This window comes from Symphodus melops, assembly GCF_947650265.1.
Source record: "Symphodus melops genome assembly, chromosome: 21".
In the NCBI taxonomy this organism is placed as follows: Eukaryota; Metazoa; Chordata; class Actinopteri; order Labriformes; family Labridae; genus Symphodus; species Symphodus melops.
Window position 1 is genome coordinate 9,588,959 of NC_136711.1, and position 18,244 is coordinate 9,607,202.

General features: G+C 39.8%; 3 protein-coding genes across 10 annotated transcripts in view; 2 read left to right on the forward strand and 1 right to left on the reverse strand.

Annotated features, from left to right (window-relative positions):
* Positions 1–310: 310 nt before the first annotated feature.
* On the forward strand, positions 311–6,130 carry prr35 (proline rich 35). The gene is made up of 4 exons (XM_079372252.1): positions 311–362; positions 990–1,021; positions 2,958–4,515; positions 4,932–6,130. The coding sequence occupies exons 3-4, from the start codon at positions 3,113–3,115 to the stop codon at positions 5,749–5,751; spliced, it is 2,223 nt and encodes a 740-aa protein (XP_079228378.1). The 5' UTR covers positions 311–362; positions 990–1,021; positions 2,958–3,112; the 3' UTR covers positions 5,752–6,130.
* Positions 6,131–8,355: 2,225 nt separating this feature from the next.
* Positions 8,356–12,716, forward strand: LOC306842234 (uncharacterized protein; the record flags this gene model as incomplete). Its single annotated transcript, XM_079372360.1, has 6 exons — positions 8,356–9,174; positions 9,253–9,815; positions 9,895–10,042; positions 10,135–10,505; positions 11,796–11,889; positions 11,970–12,716. The coding sequence occupies 6 exons, from the start codon at positions 8,356–8,358 to the stop codon at positions 12,708–12,710; spliced, it is 2,736 nt and encodes a 911-aa protein (XP_079228486.1). The 3' UTR covers positions 12,711–12,716.
* Positions 12,717–13,351: 635 nt separating this feature from the next.
* LOC306817040 (myosin phosphatase Rho interacting protein) overlaps positions 13,352–18,244 on the reverse strand; it is a 47,661-nt gene continuing 42,768 nt past the window's right edge. For 7 of the 8 annotated variants that reach the window (XM_079333593.1, XM_079333592.1, XM_079333591.1 and 4 more), the window contains 8 exons: positions 17,789–17,936; positions 17,599–17,704; positions 17,202–17,361; positions 17,010–17,114; positions 16,836–16,922; positions 16,554–16,716; positions 15,991–16,076; positions 13,352–14,762 (listed from right to left, as the gene is read on the reverse strand). In XM_079333593.1, coding sequence (XP_079189719.1) covers positions 14,691–14,762; positions 15,991–16,076; positions 16,554–16,716; positions 16,836–16,922; positions 17,010–17,114; positions 17,202–17,361; positions 17,599–17,704; positions 17,789–17,936 — 927 coding nt within the window. In that variant the 3' untranslated portion in view covers positions 13,352–14,690. Of the gene's footprint in view, positions 14,763–15,733; positions 15,819–15,990; positions 16,077–16,553; positions 16,717–16,835; positions 16,923–17,009; positions 17,115–17,201; positions 17,362–17,598; positions 17,705–17,788; positions 17,937–18,244 lie in introns of all 8 variants that reach the window. The other variant, XR_013777970.1, reaches the window with a different exon arrangement.

An 18,244-nucleotide genomic window follows, 5' to 3' on the forward strand; every position in this document is an offset into this window, starting at 1 on the left:
TAATTCTCACATGAGGCTGCAGATAAACAGAGAATTAAGCACTTGACCTCACAGCAGAGTGAATAACTTGAATAAATGTCCCTGTTGCCCTCCGTAGCCCTCATCATATACCTCTGCCTTTATTGTAGTGTAAATTATTATTCTGCATCTTGGCTCCAAGGTGGAGACCCCGTTTGACAATCCAGAGAGGGAGAGAGGGAGGAGGGGGGGGGGGGGGGCTGTATTGTAACGCCTCCGGGCAATGCTCCCAGTCAATATATATGTGCACAGTCGCTGCTGTGCTTCTGTTTGAGCGGGACGCACTGATCCTCAGAGCCGCTGCAGAGAGAGACAGACACACACACACACCGGGACGCTCAGAGGTAAAGTGAATATATTTTATCTCTACTTTTCCTTGAATGTGGCATTGCATGCAGGGAGGTTAGTTTTGTCTCAATTAGGGGATTATTTAAAAAGTACATTTAAAAAAAGGCCTGCTGTGCATGATGTATTTGGAAGCAAATAAAAAAGGCTTTTATTTTCAAAATGCACGTCTTTTATTTTGAAGTTTTTGTAACATTTTACTTTCAATTTGTTTAGTTTTATTTGTGAGGCTAAATATTGTCCCAAAATCTTAGAAATGTTGTTTGTTTGTTTTCCATGACAGCAGTTTTTGAGTTACTTTTTATTGCCATTTCTTCTACACATGCCTTATAAAATTATTTCTGAAGCATTGTCTGTGACCAAGTTTGGAAAACTCTTGAATTCATTTATCAGCATATCTGCATTTAAAACGCTTTTCTCCCTGTTTATTCATACAATTCAACTAATTTAAAATGTTGTTTGTAGAGAGCTTGTTTTTTTTATAGGTTTTTTATTGTTTGAAATATAAATAGAGATTGAAGAATATGTGCAAATGTCTTACAATTTGTTTGATTATAATTCTTTATAAAAACAAATTATAAACAAGACAATGACATTGAATGTCTACTCTACTTCCTCTTTTTCAGATAACCACTCGTCATCTTGACAACAATCCAAGGTACAGTCTCTAAATCAAATATGTTGAAATAACATAAAAGCTACAGAACATTTTTCCACAGTGTATATTACTGTACTACCAGGCGGTCCCATAGAGCTGTCAACGGTGCGGCTGCTGTTGCCTGTAACTTGTCAAAGCTTTTAGTGTGGTGAACCTACTTAATTGCAACAATAGACGTTCAAGCGTTTTGGCTTGTTTGATCAGCAGTCCTAAAAGCTTAAAACAAGACCGCAGGGTTTGGATATGGGGCAACAGGGGGGTGTAAGTGCAAAGTCAGTGGAGAGCAGAGCAGATAGCAGTGGCCAGGAGAGGAAAAAAAACTACTGTAAAAATGATTTTTATTGATTGGATCGTAGCAGCAGCTGTTAGGCTCCATTATAAGCTCAAAACCGAGGTCAGAGCCCCGAGGCGGACAAGTGAACCAATCAAATGGACGGCCACTAAGCGAGCCAATTCTGAGGGTCCAATTGGGAGGGCAGTTTGCAACAGCCTGCCAGTCTGTGTTAGACTCACCATGTCTTTCATCTTCACTTTTCATGCTGGCTTTTATAGATGAGGTTGTCTGTTGTTTCGCAGTATAACCGGCCATCCATCACCTGTGTTTTCGTTCCCTGGCCTTTATCTCAAAACTATCATGAACAGACTTTGGATGAGTGTAGTTTTTTTCCTTCAGCATAGACCCCAAACATCCCACAGACTTTCATCTGTGAATAACCTGGGGTAAAGAAAGACAAAATAAAAGCCCTCAAAGCAGAGTGTTTCAAATTGAGGAGCGCACTTCATCTCACATCTTCTTTCACTGCAGGGTTCACCCGACGGCCTGGCTTTAAGTCTTAGAAGATCACAAAGTTTCTGTAATTGAACAGCTGAAAAAAACACATAAGTGTCTGTTGCTTAAATTTACTTTAGGGGACTAGAAAAGAAAGCTCATTAATTAAACCTATGCCCTTACTTGAATGTAAAATTTAGGATGAAAAAAAACAGAAAGATAAAAAAATGTTCAGACAGTGAGCAATTGATAATAGAAATAGATAAATAAATCAAACAGGAAAGAATTACTTGAACTCTGTACAGAAACTGTACAAGAAAAAATAATAAATGTTGGACAACTACAATAGTGTTAGACATAATACATTAAAAAGAAGGTAATTCTAATCATGAACTATAATATAACCAAACTCTTAATGCAGAAGTACAAAGACGAGACAGAGTTCAGGATAGCAGTTGAACTTCTGCACCATGTCCTGACCCAGATCCCAGTCCAGGCACTAATGACGCCCTTTAGGCATGACGCCAGGCTCTCATTAGGAACCAGGCCTCAAACCCCAGACTCCTCTATGCAACCCACAGCCTGGCCTCCGTTGTGCCTGTAGTCGGCCTCCGAGGGTCCAGCCGCAAACCCAAGCAGGCCTGTAAGTGTTTTGAAGGCCCCCTGCACAGGTGCAGTCCCCTGAGACGGCCTTGTTTGCCCCCCAGCCCTGGACCCTGCTAGCGCCTGGTGCTACACTGGAACTAATTAGTAGTGGCAGGTACAGCGAGAAAGGAGTAGCTTGGGCCTCCCTGCAGTTAGGTTAGTGGCAACAAGCAGCTTAGGCAGACAACGAATGTGCTCATATGATACACATACTGTATGTGCATGATGATGATATAGAGCAACCTAAAGTGCACACACACGTATATCTCAGAAATGTAAGCATTTCTTTTGTACAAGATGTGCTTTTGTATTCCTAACAAATATAAATGTTAATCTTTTTTTTTTAACATTTTCTCTATGAATTTGTTAACGATTTTTTTCCTCATTTTCAAAAACAGCTTTACCTTTTTCCAATCTTAATATGGAACTATCTTGTCTAAAGCACTGTGGTCCACCTTGGTTATTTAAAATATGCTATATACATACAGTAAAGTTGACCTGACTTAACTTCTGTGTTCACAGCTTCAAGAGATGCCCTCTTTCATCTACATACCAAACCAAGGAAAACTCTGCATCCGATGAAATGAACCCTGGCAAAAAAAGGGATAAACTAAGAATCCTTCTTCAACTGATATCATTATAACAATATCACACATCTTAAAAACCAAGAAGTAATCATGTCCAAGGACGAAGCTTGTAAAGTGACGTCCGCCAGCAAACACAAGGAGCGGAAGCCTAAAAAGCCTCACTATATTCCCCGGCCATGGGGCAAACCCTACAACTACAAATGTTTTCAGTGCCCCTTCACCTGCATGGAGAAGTCTCATCTGTACAACCATATGAAATACAGCCTGTGCAAGAATTCCCTTTCTTTGCTCATAGAGTCAGACTGGCCATACAAAAAGGGCAACATCCTGCACCCAGAGCAGCTACGGCCCTTTCAGCAAGCACACAGCATTCACACTAATGGGAAAGAGGGTTTAGAGCAGGTAATAGGGAGTGAGGAGAGACAAAGGCCGAGCAGGATGGAAGATGAGGGAGAGGACAGGGAAAGCCAGGGACCAGAAGATGAAGAGGAGAAAGAACAAAGAGGGGGAGTAGAGGTTGCAAGGTTGACTAAAGAAAACTCTGGTGAAAACCACAGAGAAGATGCAACAGAATGTGTGACGAAGAAAACCAAACAACCAGAGCCAGAGTTTTTGATGGCTGACATGCTATCCCTGGAGAATCAGCTGTTACGAGCGCGCTCGGTAGAAGTAGAAGCTCAGCTGAAACAGTATAAGCTGTCCAAGACGTGTTTAACAGCTCCTGGCTTGTTGTCAGAGCAATGGCGGATGTTAGCGTCCAGCCACACTAAGGCTAAAGCTGAAGGTGCTCAGTCCCGAGTGAATACCTCAATACCCTGTTATCCTCCTCCGCAAAACTTGGTGGATTACCAGGATCCCACTGGACTCAACCTGTCAATGCTTGGAGTGGGCTACCCCATCAGTCCCAGCCTGTTCTCCTACATGAACTCAGCTATTCCCGCAGCAGCAACGAGTGTAGCCGCCCAGACCCATGCACAGCTTGCTCAGCTTCCCTTCCTCGCATCGGCCGCCCAGCTGATGCACCCAACCTCCGGCACCCATGCTGAGAGAACTCTTATTTCCCCTCGCCTCTACTACCCTTTCCTTTGTGAGCACACATTCGGGGCAGGCGCCAGTCAGGGTGATTCCAGCAAAGTCCTCAAAACATCCACAAACAGTCTAGAAATTAACCCTCTGTCAAGCTTCCAGCCGAAAGTAAATCTATGGAAAGTGCCTGCCTTGCGGCCAGGGACCACTGCAGTCAGCCAGGCAGGCTGGGTTTCACCTCAACAAGAGGCTGCAGACCATGGCTACAGGGCAGGGGACAAATCGCAGGCTACAGCCAAAGAAGGTAAAGCAAGCTCGGGTGTAAAGAGGACAGGGGTCCCACTGGGAACCCACGAGGCACCTGTGGAGAAGAAGCCGGCCATGGGTTTCTCTTTGGACCTTTTGAAGAATATTCAGACTGCATCGACTCTTAATCTGGCAGCAGACAAACTTCTTTTCCCTGGAAGGTAAATATTTCTATTTTGACTCGGTGGTATTGTAATGAGAGGGGAAAAAAAGCAGCATGTGGCGTACATTTTGTCTCTTTAACTGTCATGAGATAATCTGTAATTATATGGAACTTTAAGGACATTAAAGTTTGTTTCGCTTTATTCACCTTTTCAGTTGTTTAAAAGGATGTCGACCAATGAATCTGCTACTGTTTATTTTGTTCTGTTATATTGAAGTTTAAACTTGAAACTGTTGGCAAGTGTTTATACATGTGTGGATTTAATGTTGAATCTCTGTAAATAATATCACAAATATCTGCTCTTTATGTTTTGAGTCATAAAATATTTTTTTTGTGCTTTATGAAGAAGAACTTAAAGTCTCTAAATGTATTATTTTTAAATAAGGACTTGCCCTAACATTTTCCCACCCTTAGTTTACAGGATGCTCAGCTCCAGACTCCACCCTCTGAACTTTGGTACAATGATGCTCCAACCAGTCCCAACAGTGAAACATCCTCTCTGTCCACCAGCAGGGGACCAAACAGCAAGGACTCAACTGCTACCCGGACAATGGGGGAGGGTGCTTCACAGTCAGTGGCTACTCTCCTTGGTGATCTTTCCAAGGCATTGCAGGAGTACCAGGAGGCTGAACGCAAAATCTCCCATCTAGAGAGAGAGGACCTCCCTGCCCAACGCCACCTCTGGGAACATTTGAGCAAAATTCGCAGTGAGCTCTCCCACATCCACCAGGCACTGGAGCGGACTGCTCGTCAGAGCGACGGGCCTCTTGACCTGTCGGTGAAGAAGAGCTCAACTGATTCTGTTGCTGACCGTAGTATCAGAGAGGACATTAGCCTTAAAGACAACATAACAGAGACAGAGGATGAGGATGAGGAGCTGGAAGAGAAAAAGGAAGAAGAGGAGAATGAGAGCGAGAGGAAGGCAATGAAGGCTTCGCTGGAGAGTCGTAAGCAGTCGTTAGACATGCTGATCAAAATGAGTCAGGCATCTCTGGTGAACACAGAGGTGCTTTCTCCAGTCGGTCTTGGCATGAGGCCTAATTCTGCTGAGGCCTTGTGGCCAAGCAGAACGACAAAGTGTGAGGCAGACTCCAGCGTCCTGCTCTGCCCTGACGGTCGCTCAGTAGTGTTCACCGATATACCTTCCTCAGCCAAAACCCCCAAAAGACCCCCATCCATACAGCGATTAGAGGCCCAGTGTCCCCCAAGCCCTCTGACAGCGACAGACAATTAAACACAACACCTGAACTGTAAAATGATTTATTTAAATGCAGTAGTTTTTAATTGTACTGGCATGCCTTTGATTTTCACTGGCTTGAGGAAAACTGTAACTCTTATTGACAGATAATGTGAAAAACCTCAAAAATGTTGCACCTTAAAGGACAAAACAGAGTATAAAAGACATCTGAAAGAAAAGTCCTACAAATGCACTATGGACCTTGATTGTTATATGTGACTATCTACATAAATGCATCAGCATTTATAAGTCCATCAGGACCATTAGGACAATCAATTCTTTTCCAACAATGTTGATCCACAACACTTTGAATGGATTGTAAATAATGTAATTACAATATATGTAAGTAAAATCTCTTAAATGGTAAATGCCTTTAATGGACGATGTCATGTTGGTTTGCATTGCACTTAATGAAAAAAATGTATTATAAAACACTGTATTTCTTTGAATAAACAGAGTCAAAAACAGGTTCTTTCAATGTTTCCAAGGAAGAGGAAAAAAAACTGTAACAACGATGAACAAAAGACCTTCCAAAAAAGACAATTTTTTATAGTTTGTGATCAAATCATACAACAAAATGCTATCACCATCACTAAGGGTCTACATAATGGGTAAAAATATTGATAGTGGCAGCTTTACCTGAATCTTCTTGATCTGTCCTGACATGGTCAGTTGGCAATGCTAAAGGTGAAGTGGCTCCTTAAGGTAAATGGCCAACAGTGAGGTCATTCCCGCCTCTGTTTGGGAATCCAGGAGCTCTCCTGCAAAGGTCAGGGCCTTAAGGGTGGAGCTAAACAAAGAGGAAACCTAGGTCTACCTGTCCCCCCTAGGATGGGCACTTAGTACTGGGCTGTCCTTTGTACCTTGGCCCTTTCACCAACCTCACACATAACACAAAAAGGCAAAGGTCATCTGTCATTCCCAGGCAGTACAGAGTGGGATTTCAGTCTTCAAAATTAATACACAATATATATACATTTTGAGAATACTCTGAGAATGTAGTTGTTATTCAAGCCAACATTTGGAAACTAGTTTTACTTCATTATTACTCCATCCATCTGTATTTCCTCAGCAAGTTGACCCAGATATCCCTCTACCCAGCAACGATTGTAAGCTTCTCGTTCTGTTTCATATCTTCCAAAATCCAACTGGTTTTAAAACTACATATTTTGGACACAATCCATCAAAAATGTTTACTCATTTAAATTTTGAAGGCAACAACACAACAGTTCATTTTCAGTTTGAAGGAAGGAAAAATATCACTATGGATATCACCAAATATCTGGTGCTCGGTGTATAAATGCGGATTTCAATGTTTTAGACAAAAATGATGCAGCATCTTTTCTTTCACGTCACTAAAAGCAAGATTCAAGTAAATAGCTCCCTCACGTGGGCAAAGGGTTTAGAGGCAGATGAATAGCCGCTGTCAGCACTTACACATGGGGTAAAAAAGAAAAAAGAAGGAAAAAGAGAATCAGACAAGAAATAAAAAATAATGCTGCTGATTATGATGTATTTTCTATACATCGTAGGTCTCTAAAATCGAACTTTTTTTGAAAATCATTACTGCAGACGACACGTCAGTTGAAAAACAATGAGTTAGAGAAGAGCGATCTATCACATCCTTCCTCAAATTGACGTATGTGACAAGAATGCAGAATTGGAGAACTGATTATCGTTATCACAGAAAGTTCAGCTGCACAGATTAAAGAACAGAAAAAGAAGAAAGAAGGAGTAAGTTCAAATATTTTATAACTTTTTGGTTTAGAATATGCTGAGCAATGCTGTACACAGGCTAAAATTGCCATATATCCAACATTAACAATCAATATTATTTAAGATTCTGAATGAAGAAGTAATACAGTTCTGCAAGTAAATGAGTAGGAAGAAGAAGAGAACACAGCATAGTGTGTACTATAATACATTGATATGTTAGTGACCAAACAGCAGCACATGTCCTTCTGTTGTCTGACATGGACCCTTATTTGAACCTTTGGCTCTTCATATGGCTAATTTATGATTAACGCAAATCAACTATTGTTTAAAATTGGACGAAAAAAAAGGCCTCAAAACTAATTACACATTCATGTGAGTCATGAAAAATTAATAGTTGATTGTTTCCTCCTATGATCATATCTTTTTTATCAAATAAAGTGAAACATGGTAAAAAGCCAAACATTAAAGCAAAAATCCACATTTTCTTAATACCTTATCAATGATGCCGGTAAATAGGTACAAGATGATCATAGTTTTGCATTTTGCAGAAATTAGCATCAGCCATTAGCAGATGAAGCAGAGGAGAATTTAGATAGAAAAACAGAGCTGGTGGATCTGTGACAAGGCAATGGTTTCAGTTACCTTTTCAAAGATGCCATATCAGTGTTGTATTCACAAGTTCATTGTTTCAAAGAAGCTTAAATCAGCAACTGCAGGTTTAAAACTGTAGTTTCTCTGCAGAAAATATTAGTGCTGCTACCTTTTGATGTGTATTTAATTCTAACTTCCTCATGATGTATTGGTTTTTCTTTCTTAATTTAGTTTTAGGTTTCTGTGGTAGAGCCTCTTTGCCGTCTGCAAAAGGAACTGTCAAGAAAAGAAAAGATGCAGACTGTCCTGTTCCTTCTTCTGCTCTATGCCTCGGCCTGCTGTGGTTTTGGCTTCAAAGGATGTACTCAGAACTTCCCCCTGACAGACATCATGTGGTGCTTTAACAGGAACATTGCTAATCTCTCTGATGTTGTTAGCATAATGCCAGCTAACATAACAACGATCAACCTGTCTAAGAACAAAATCAGAGTCATCCCACCTGGATCGTTCCATAAGGTGCTAGGGCTCAAAAACCTTGACCTGAGCCAGAACCAGCTGAGCTTTCTAAAAGGAAGAGAATTCAGTGGATTGGACGCACTGGTTTTCCTCAACCTCACCTGCAATAACATCTCACACATCCACTCCAATGCCTTTGATGGACTCTGCAGTCTCAAAACGTTGCTTATGATCCACAACTTTCTATCAACCATCTCCCTAGATATCTTTAGTTCCCTTCCAGCTATTCAAGAAGTTGATCTTTCTTTGAACATGCTCAAGGTTTTCAACTGTGGAAAGTCAGGTGGATCCTCCAGTCTTAGGAAGCTTGATCTTTTCGCAAACAACATCCAGAGGCTGAATGTGAGCTGTTTCCCTGCCCTTGAGTATATCCGGCTGTCGAACAACTCAAAGCTAGAACTGCAAGCAGATGTTTTTTCCTCAAACCAAAGGCTTAAAACTCTTATTTGTCAGAGTCTCAATGCAGAAATGCTACGGAGACTCCCTGAGGATACAAAGAGAAATCTCACTTGGGTGGCATTTTCTCTGTTTGTGGAGAAATCTCCATTAACAATATGCCAGCTTATAAAAGGAATGAAGCAACTTCAAAAAGTAGAGGTACTGTATGTGCACTTGTTCAGAAACAGAAAATTCTGTCTTCTATGTTTAACGCAATATGTGTTTAATTTGATACAGGTGGACTTGAAAGGATCCAGGTTACCTCACACTAACTCCAGCCTGTTGGACTGCCCCAGTCCACCTATGTTTATTATGATGGATGCAAAATTTGGAAATGTGGACCAGCTGTCACTGGGTACAGGAAATACCAGCAAACTTTATCTCATCAACTTAGGGTTGAAGAAGATATCTCGTACTACATTTGATGGTTACAAAGAATTGAAAACTTTGCAAGTGAACCAAAATAAGGTCATAATAATGCCAGATACGTTTAATAACCTAACCCACCTCACATTCCTAAGCTTTGACAAGAGCAGACTTCGTGACATTGACCCTAACTGGTTTGTCCCTCTAAAAAATCTTGCACGCCTTTCTCTCCTAAAAAATGAAATCACTGAGCTGCCACCAAAGGGATTCAGTGCCCTTATTAATCTTGAGGAGCTTTATCTGCAGTTCAACCTGCTGAAATACATCACCAAGAAGCCCTTCAGTAAGTTGAGGAGGCTAAAAAAGCTCAACCTTAGTTTGAACATCATTGATTTCATAGAGGAAGGCACCTTTCAAGACCTGATATGCTTAAGGTATGTATTTTCTGCTTCTAAAATCATACTTCCACTTTCATCACTGTCCATTTATTTAACACATATATCCGTCCCCTAGCTACCTGGATCTAAGTGGGAACCGCATCAAGAGACTGACACCACCTATCCTGTTTGGTCTGACTAATTTAAGGCAAATTGTTCTGTACAACAACCGCCTCCATTTCAGATCCTATGAATCTCCTTTCATCTACCTTACTTCTCTGGAGGTATGTTTTAGTCTGTAATTAAGGGTGATGCATAATGTGAATGATTATTTCATTGTATCTGTTTATTTCTCCATCTTTTATCCAATGTGAAGAATTTGGAGATGAACTACCAGGGGCCTGGTGGTCAAGGCATTGGAAACATCGGACCACATTTCTTCCAGAATGCGCATCAACTTACTGCAGTAAGAATTGGGCACAGCATCAAGCTGGACTTTCATCCTGATGCCTTCGTTCCTTTAGTCAAGTTAAAAATCCTCGACATAGCAGGAGTTATCATGAAAACCACCAACCTGAGTGCAGTGTTGTCCCCTCTGAAAACATTAAAGAAGCTGAGTCTTTACAGGACAGACCTTGATACTTTGCCTTCAAACCTGCTGCCTCCAGATAACACACTGGAAATTCTCAAGGTCCAGTCAAACCACCTTCACACTGTGGACAAAACCATGCTGAATGCATTGCCAAGGTAAAGGAGCAATATGAATGCCTTTCAAACAGCTCTTGAAATAATTCATATTACAGAATCTTAAATGTGAAGTCATATCTAATAATAGATAGTACATTTAAATGCAGATATAGATTCTAAATGTATTAGCTGTCCATTGGTATTTTAGCAAGGTTGGGTTGCTAAATTACAAAGGGGCAGCACCAAATCTGCTGTGATGGCATCCTGGATTCCACTGGCTTACATTTGACAACAATTTAGCATTAATCAATTACTAGAAACAGATCTGTATGGAAGTGCAGCTAACACCCTTCTTGTATATGTCCACTTTCAAATCAGACTCCATCCTCATTTTGCTAACTGAATTGTAACCAATGATAACACACAGGAAAGAAAGATATGGCTATGTATAGAAGCCACAAAAAGTTGTAACACCAATGTTTTCTTGTTTAATGGATTCTGAAATTGGATGGGAAGATAAGCTTATTTTAAATAAAACAACCAGGAAATAGACTGGTTTAACTTGTTATCTGCCTGAAAAGTAACGTTTCTGGTCTCCGGTGGCATTCCTGTTTGCTAGCGCAGATAATATCTGACATACGATCCCCAGTAAAGACAACTTTTTACACTTTGGCCTAAGAAAAGATAACGCTGAGTAGATGTTAATTGTTGATTTGATCATTAGTAAAGACCGTCAGATTTTGTTACCATTCAGCATAGCCAGTGTGGCTGTTTGCCGTTTGGGGCCAGCTTAATTTTCTGCTAGCTAGTGTAACAGACTGATGTGTGTTATTAATGGTACTGTATATCTATTCGCTTTTAGAGTGAGGTGTTCCCAGTAAAGCGGTGGGGGTTGTAAGCCAGTTGGCTGTACTCGTGGTGGGAAAAATAAAGTGGAAGTAGAGACTGAAGAAACTCCCTGTCTATGTGCCGTTTGTTTTTCGGATTTAATGTATTAGGTGTGATGAATCTGGAAAGCTTGGTTACACTAGTAGCTTCATATATACCATACTCAAAGTGGTATTGATCTTTCTATAGCCTCACCAGTATAGTTCTATTAATGTTTACGATCACTTATTTTTTTATGATCAACTGCTTTAACCACTGTTGAAGATGTTCCTGTTTTTAGGAAGGAAAAGTAAATAATTCTGTGGATTGGTTTTTGGTATACATACTTGACAAAAACAGGATATCTATCATGAATTCTATCGAGTCTTATTTATGTTTTAAAATTGCCATTGCCGAATGCCTTAATGTCATTTATGTGAAATAATATTTCATACATTATTAACTCTAGTGTATGTTTTCCAGACTGCGTTTTTTGGATATTACAGAAAACCCACTGAGCTGTACCTGTGAAAATGCCTGGTTCAAGACTTGGGCTATTCACAACAATTATACACAGGTAAGGTAATAGAAGCTACAATGTAACAAAGATGTGAAATAAAGACATTAGTCTTGATTTTCCATTGATTATCTCTCCAGGTATCCAACTTGTACAACCTGAGGTGTGACAACAGGGGATCTCCCTACCTATGGCAGTTTGATGATAAGGCTTGCTCTTTCGATCAGGTGTCCTTTACTCTTTGCATCACTTTGTCTATGTTGGATATTTTCTTTGTGGTTGTGTGTCTTGCCTGGCAGACACAAGGATCTGCTCTGCGCTACCTGTTACTCATTTTTAGGGCAAAACTACGTAGACGTAAGGGTGCAGCAGGGGCAAAATTCCAGTATGATGCCTTTGTCTCCTATAGCTCCAAAGATGAGGCCTGGGTGATGGGACAACTGGTTCCCCATCTAGAGAGACCAGCTGTGGGGGCAAAGGGGCTTCGACTGTGCCTTCACCACAGAAATTTTCGCCCTGGTGCAGCTGTGCTCGAGAACATCGAGGCAGCAATTTATAGTTCTCGTCACACTATCTGTGTGGTGACACGACACTTCCTGCAGAGTGAGTGGTGCTCTGTGGAGTTTCAGCTGGCCAGTCTGAGGCTTTTGATTGATGGCAGTGATGTCCTGTTTCTGGTGTTCTTGGAGGAGATACCTGAGCACCGTCTGTCTCCCTACATACGCATACGCAAAGTCGTGCGTAAAAAGACTTACCTGCTGTGGCCTGAGGAACCAAAAGATCGGAATGCTTTCTGGGCCAGGCTTAGAGATGCTTTAAAGGAAAACGAGGAAGAGGAAGGAAGAGGAGAAGAGGAGGAGTTGGCAAGGCTAATTGGCTAGACACAATGCAAACTACTTCCACATACTCTCATCACATTCCTTTGACATGTAGTAAAAAGCATTTAGGAGACTTTGATTAAATTAAAACATTATCTGCTAAGCTACTTGAGAATATTAAATAACTAGGTTACTTTAAACGTCAAAAAATCATTGTATGACAATGTCAAATTGTTAATTTTTATTACGATTTTTTCTATATTCAGTTGTAATCTATCATTAGATTAGCCATATAGTCCTAGTCTGTTTTTCTTTTTGAATTTAACGGTTAACATGACTGATTGTGCTTTAAAGTTTGCTATTTTAATGTGGGTCTTTGTAAGAATTGACTGTTTAAAGTCTAAGCTGGTACAAAAGAAAACATTTTTTGTAGGCTACCTTACATTGTTTCCATCTTCAGACCTGGATGTTCAAACTTGATTTTGTTTTTCAGTTAGGGTGTCTGTGTGCTTTACTCTTTTGTTCCGTTTAATGATATTGTTGGATTTCTGGAAAAGAAAAGAAAAAAGTATGTATATAGGTTATGATGCTTTGTAATAAAAACTTACCTGAAAGTGCAAGGCTTCAGCAAATTTTTGTAAAGAAGAAAAACTGACCCAAAGTAACCATAAAAACAAAAAGACATTTCAGTCCAGAACACCAAATCAAGCCAATACACGGATGTTAATATAACTCAAAGATTTCCAAACACTTCATTTATTTGACGATATACATTAAAATTAAAATAAAAAATATTCATATATATTTCATATAGAGCTAGTGAGCAAGATACAAGTTTAAAATAAAACACAGAAGTCCTCCGTGTGGCTTATATATACAAGGTGTGGTTTGAATACTATACAGTGTGTATCCATAGCTGCACAGGTTTCATGGATGTTTATAATCTTCTCTTAGTTGAGGCACGACGAGTGAAAGGACAGGGATCGGGCCAAGTGCTTCAAGACTGCTGCTTACAGTAAAACATTTCAATCTCAACTTAACAGTAGGACTTGCAAAGCAAAGCTTATTAGTGTTAAGAGTTTCACACTGAAGCGTTAGGAAAAAGAGGCATCATGATCGTTCAGCAATTCAAAATGACATTGTACAGTCATGCAAAGTCCTAAATAGTTTTAAGTATCTTGAGCTGATTTTCTCACAACAAAGCCAAAACTAAGCAAAACACAAATTTTAGATTTTAAGAAACTTTTAAAAATAATACTAATCCAGTTTTACAAACAAGTCACGGTTCACTAAATTTGACAAAAGTCAGGATTGTTTGGTTGCACTGTGAGAATTGACTTGAAGTCACTATACCGATTTGAGACAGATAAAAAAATGAAATCCTCAAGTAGTCAAGTGATAAGTGCAATCCCAGCCCTCTTCCCCCTTCACACACAGACACTCCTTTTTTTTTTATAAAACTCTCATACACAAGCAAGATAAGCATCACATTGATTTCCACTATCATCAAACCATAGTTATAGTACAGCAGATGCCCCAACACTCAATAGCAAACCATACAGAAATCCAGTAGTTATGTACAACAGAACTGGTGCAACATAAACATTAAAAATGAGAGAAAGAAACTAACAATAAAATACAGCAGATACTTAATTTGTATTGGGAAATATATATTATTTATACTGTGTATTGCTGTCAGGTTTTGGCATTCAGGAGGATCAATGCTGGCATGTATCCCTCTAACAGCATTTCAACACATCTCCAACTTGGACAGATTAAACATTAAAGCAATCCTTAAAGAAACCTTCCAAGGATTACATTATTACAACCTTTTTCCATTAACTAAAAGAAAAAAAAAAATCAAACAAAAAGACAACCACTTATCAAGCAGCAGGTCCGAGTTTAGAATTGACCATCAGAGTGTTTTTTTTTTTTTTTTACATTTCCTCTAACAGTCCCCAGCTGATGCTGGCACAGCTGTAGCAAATGTGACCAAAAGAAACGAGGCGAGGAGAGAGACAAAGAACTGCAGGTTGATAATGTTTAAATCTTTTTGGAATCTTTTGCTTCAAAAAGCTTCATACGCTCCTGCACAGTTAGTCCCTCTTTCAGGCTCTGTCAAAGACAAGAAAAAGAAAGTCATTTGTGATTCACTGATGAGGGTGTATCTGTTATTTTTTTCTAATTAATATACCAGAGAGCAAAAACAAACACACACAGAAGAACAGTTACGCGTGTATGACATAGCTGTCTAATCTCAAGCAAAGTGGAAAAGTGGTTATGTGTCATGCCACACAAAAATACAAACAGCTTAAAAGTTAAACACACAAAAGACAACAGCTATAAGAGGACTTTTAGATTAACATAGAAAAACAATGTTAAACAAATGGGATATATGAAATAAGATAAATAGTGCTTTCAGTTCTCCTTACAGTGATCACAAATGGTTCACTTGTTCACAGATTAGCAACACTCGAGAGTATATTGAAAAACTTGATGTGCAGAGAACAACTTATGTTCTGCACAGTTAAGCTCCGTTAGAAATCAAATCTGCCGTCCTTCTTCCTCTACTCCCCTTATGTGACGGCTGCACATCTGTAAATGTATGGATGGATAGAAACCTGATAGAAACAACCTGCAGCTGTGGGTGGAGGGTAATATTGTTGGTTGTTTTTGGCTATCTTGTAGTTGGGCTCATGTGATTGGAGAATATCAAACTGATAGTGAAGATGACTGTTTATCGAATCAAACTGATAAACTGTTTCCAATCTTTATGCTAAGCTAACCTATTTGGCACAGTACAGGCACAGGAGTGGTACAAATGGATGCATTTACCAAAAAAGCAGACTACTTTATTAAGTGTACAGTATGTATGGGGAAATAAATCAGCAGAAGTTTTTAAATGACCAGTTTATAACTAGTTTTTAGACACTGTGTCCAACAGCTAATTGTCATCAACTTCATGTTTAATTTTGGGCTCTTCAGTTATTTGCAGTGCAGGGAGGGGCACAAAAAGAAGTCGGTGGGGGTAAAAATCATGCAATAGTAGTAAGGGCATGCTTTGCTCTACGTCATGCTATACCTACAGAGCACATGTTTGGGCGGGGGCTGAGGGGGAATCACCCCACAATGGGAGCGTCAGCTCTCCCATGAGACCTGTTCAGTGACAGACTGATGGACAAAACACACACATGACTGACAGGTAAAAATGTTGGGACTGACCAACTGTGGAACACATCTCTACAGTAGGTGGTGGTTTTAACATCTAACAGAGATACAGTCTGTCTGATTGTTACGTCTTAAAAGCTGAAATCAGTAAAGTACAAACACATTTGACTCTCACCTTTGATCGTACACCTCTTGATTGCCTGGAGGTCGATGATTGTTCTTTTTTCAGGAAATCAGGGTTACTCTTAGATTTCATGATATCTAAAACAAAAGGAAGGCATGTCATTGCTCCCATTGATATGAATTTGGTACTCTAGGATCACAAGTGTCAAAGTGAATCCTTTAATGGTTTATGCCCAAACTAACAGCCACACTGGAGGACTTGTACATATACAGTATATATATTGTTTTACAAACCTGTGGACCTCAGTTCTCTCCCCTCTAAGTTCATTTATTACATGAAACACTCAAATAACTTCATTTATCAAGGTTTACAGGTCGTAAAATTTACTGTTTGATCTTGAAATTAATATACTTGATGTGCACGATAATGTATCATTTAATCTTTCATGAAAGAGTTTAACTCTTGACTGACTTCACTTCTTACAAAACATTAGACAAAAATTTAACATTTTAATTTTAAAGTGGCTTTAAATTGAATGAATATAGATATCAATGTAACAATATAATATGAGAAAATTATAGAGAAAAATTATAATATCAATATTTTGAATTTACCATATCCAGATGTGACCGTGCCATCCACAGTCTTCTCTCCCAAAGCTTCTGTGGCAATGAGCAGCTTCTCCTTCAGTTTGCTGATGTCACAATCAGCCTTTGCTTTCACAATGCTGAGCTCCGTGTAGATGTTCTTATATTTGTCGGTGGCGTATTTCTTGTCCTGTTGAAATCAAATAAATGATACTGCCCTCCTTTTTTTCCCCGATTTTTGTTTTAATACATGAAGACATGCTGTGCAGTTAGAAACCTTCCACGTTCTGACAGTTTGAGACTGCTTACCCTTAAAGCAGACTGCAGTTCGTCTTTTAAAGAGTGGATTTCTTGTTTCAGATACTGGATCTCCGACTCCTTAATCCGTAGCAACACCTACAAAATAAAGAGACACAAACATTAGATTAAGAGAGCACATAAGTTGTGTATTTGGGCTTGTGTGTGTTTGTGTTTTCTACACACCTCAAGTTCATACACATCTTTGCCCTGGCTAAGTGTTGGCGCCGTTTCACCGCTGAAACAAGAGCGCATCCGAGTGATCTCTACAGACAGCCGGTTATTCAATTCCTGTTGAACGGAACAGAGTTATCTTTTTGTCTGCAGAAAGCATTGTTTACACATGTACTGAACGGCAGCACGTATAGGAATTCAGACCTGGTTGTGAGCGTTCAGCTCTTGGTTCTCTCTTTGACACTGCCTGAGCGCCTGCCTCTCAGCCTCCAGGGCCTGGGCCAGGTGAGCATTCTCCAGGCATTTCTGAGAGTATTGCTCCGACAGCACCTCCAGTTCCCTCTGGATGGACTGCAGCTCCTCTCTACACAGTCACATAATCACAACATCAACTAGAATTCTTCTCTCATGTTGAACAGTGGTCGTCAAACTAAGCCCTGGTTTGAATTGACAAACTTCTTCTTAAAAGGGGGTCTAAAATTCTGCAAACTTTTCAAGGATTTTTATATTGATGAACTCAAATGAATATATTAGCAGGAAACATGGTGTGTCCTTTTGGGAAAAAGTACACGTCGTAATGTTCCTGTAGGTATAAACTTACTCATATTGTAAACGAAGTTCATCAATGTCAGAGTTCAGTCCACTGACTTGTGAGCGCTGGGTCTTCTCTAGCTCCTCCTTGTGGGCGTTCTTCATAGCTTCAATAGCTTCATAAAAGACAGAACACCTAACGTTTAATTTCTTGTTTTCAGTGTAAGAAAAACTGGTTGAATTATGGTGAAATTCTGTACCAGCAATTGTAGCAGCGGTCTCCTCAGCCAGAAGTCTCTCCCTCTCTTCCATCAGTTTGGAAATCTCCCTCTGATGCTGCCTCTGAATGTCTTGGATTACCTTGTGGTGAGTTTCTTCCATTGCTGCAAAGCCACGTTCACAAGTGGCCTACGGGAAATAAAACATCATCACAAAACGCATATTTCACCTTCCACCTACATTTTAATAAGTGACTTTTAATCCAGTGGAATATCTACAAGGCTACAAAGTGCCATGCAAAATCAGTGATAAATAGCCATGCAAGCATTTTAATGATTTCAAGCCGGGCTATGCTAATTAGAGAGTGAGTAGAGCTAAACTAATCCAGCTAATTCTTTTTGTTATTAACAGAACAGTTTCCTTTGATTATTGAATGTGGGAAATGGTATGTTGGACATGTGCATTTTTAAAAGTAAAGACTGTCGTCTTGACACAAG

Coding starts and splice junctions, on each gene's coding strand:
- prr35 (XM_079372252.1), top strand. CDS start 3,113: ATGTCCAAGGACGAAGCTTGTAAAGTGACGTCCGCCAGCAAACACAAG. Junction 4,516..4,931: donor AAACTTCTTTTCCCTGGAAG/GTAAATATTTCT, acceptor TCCCACCCTTAG/TTTACAGGATGCTCAGCTCC.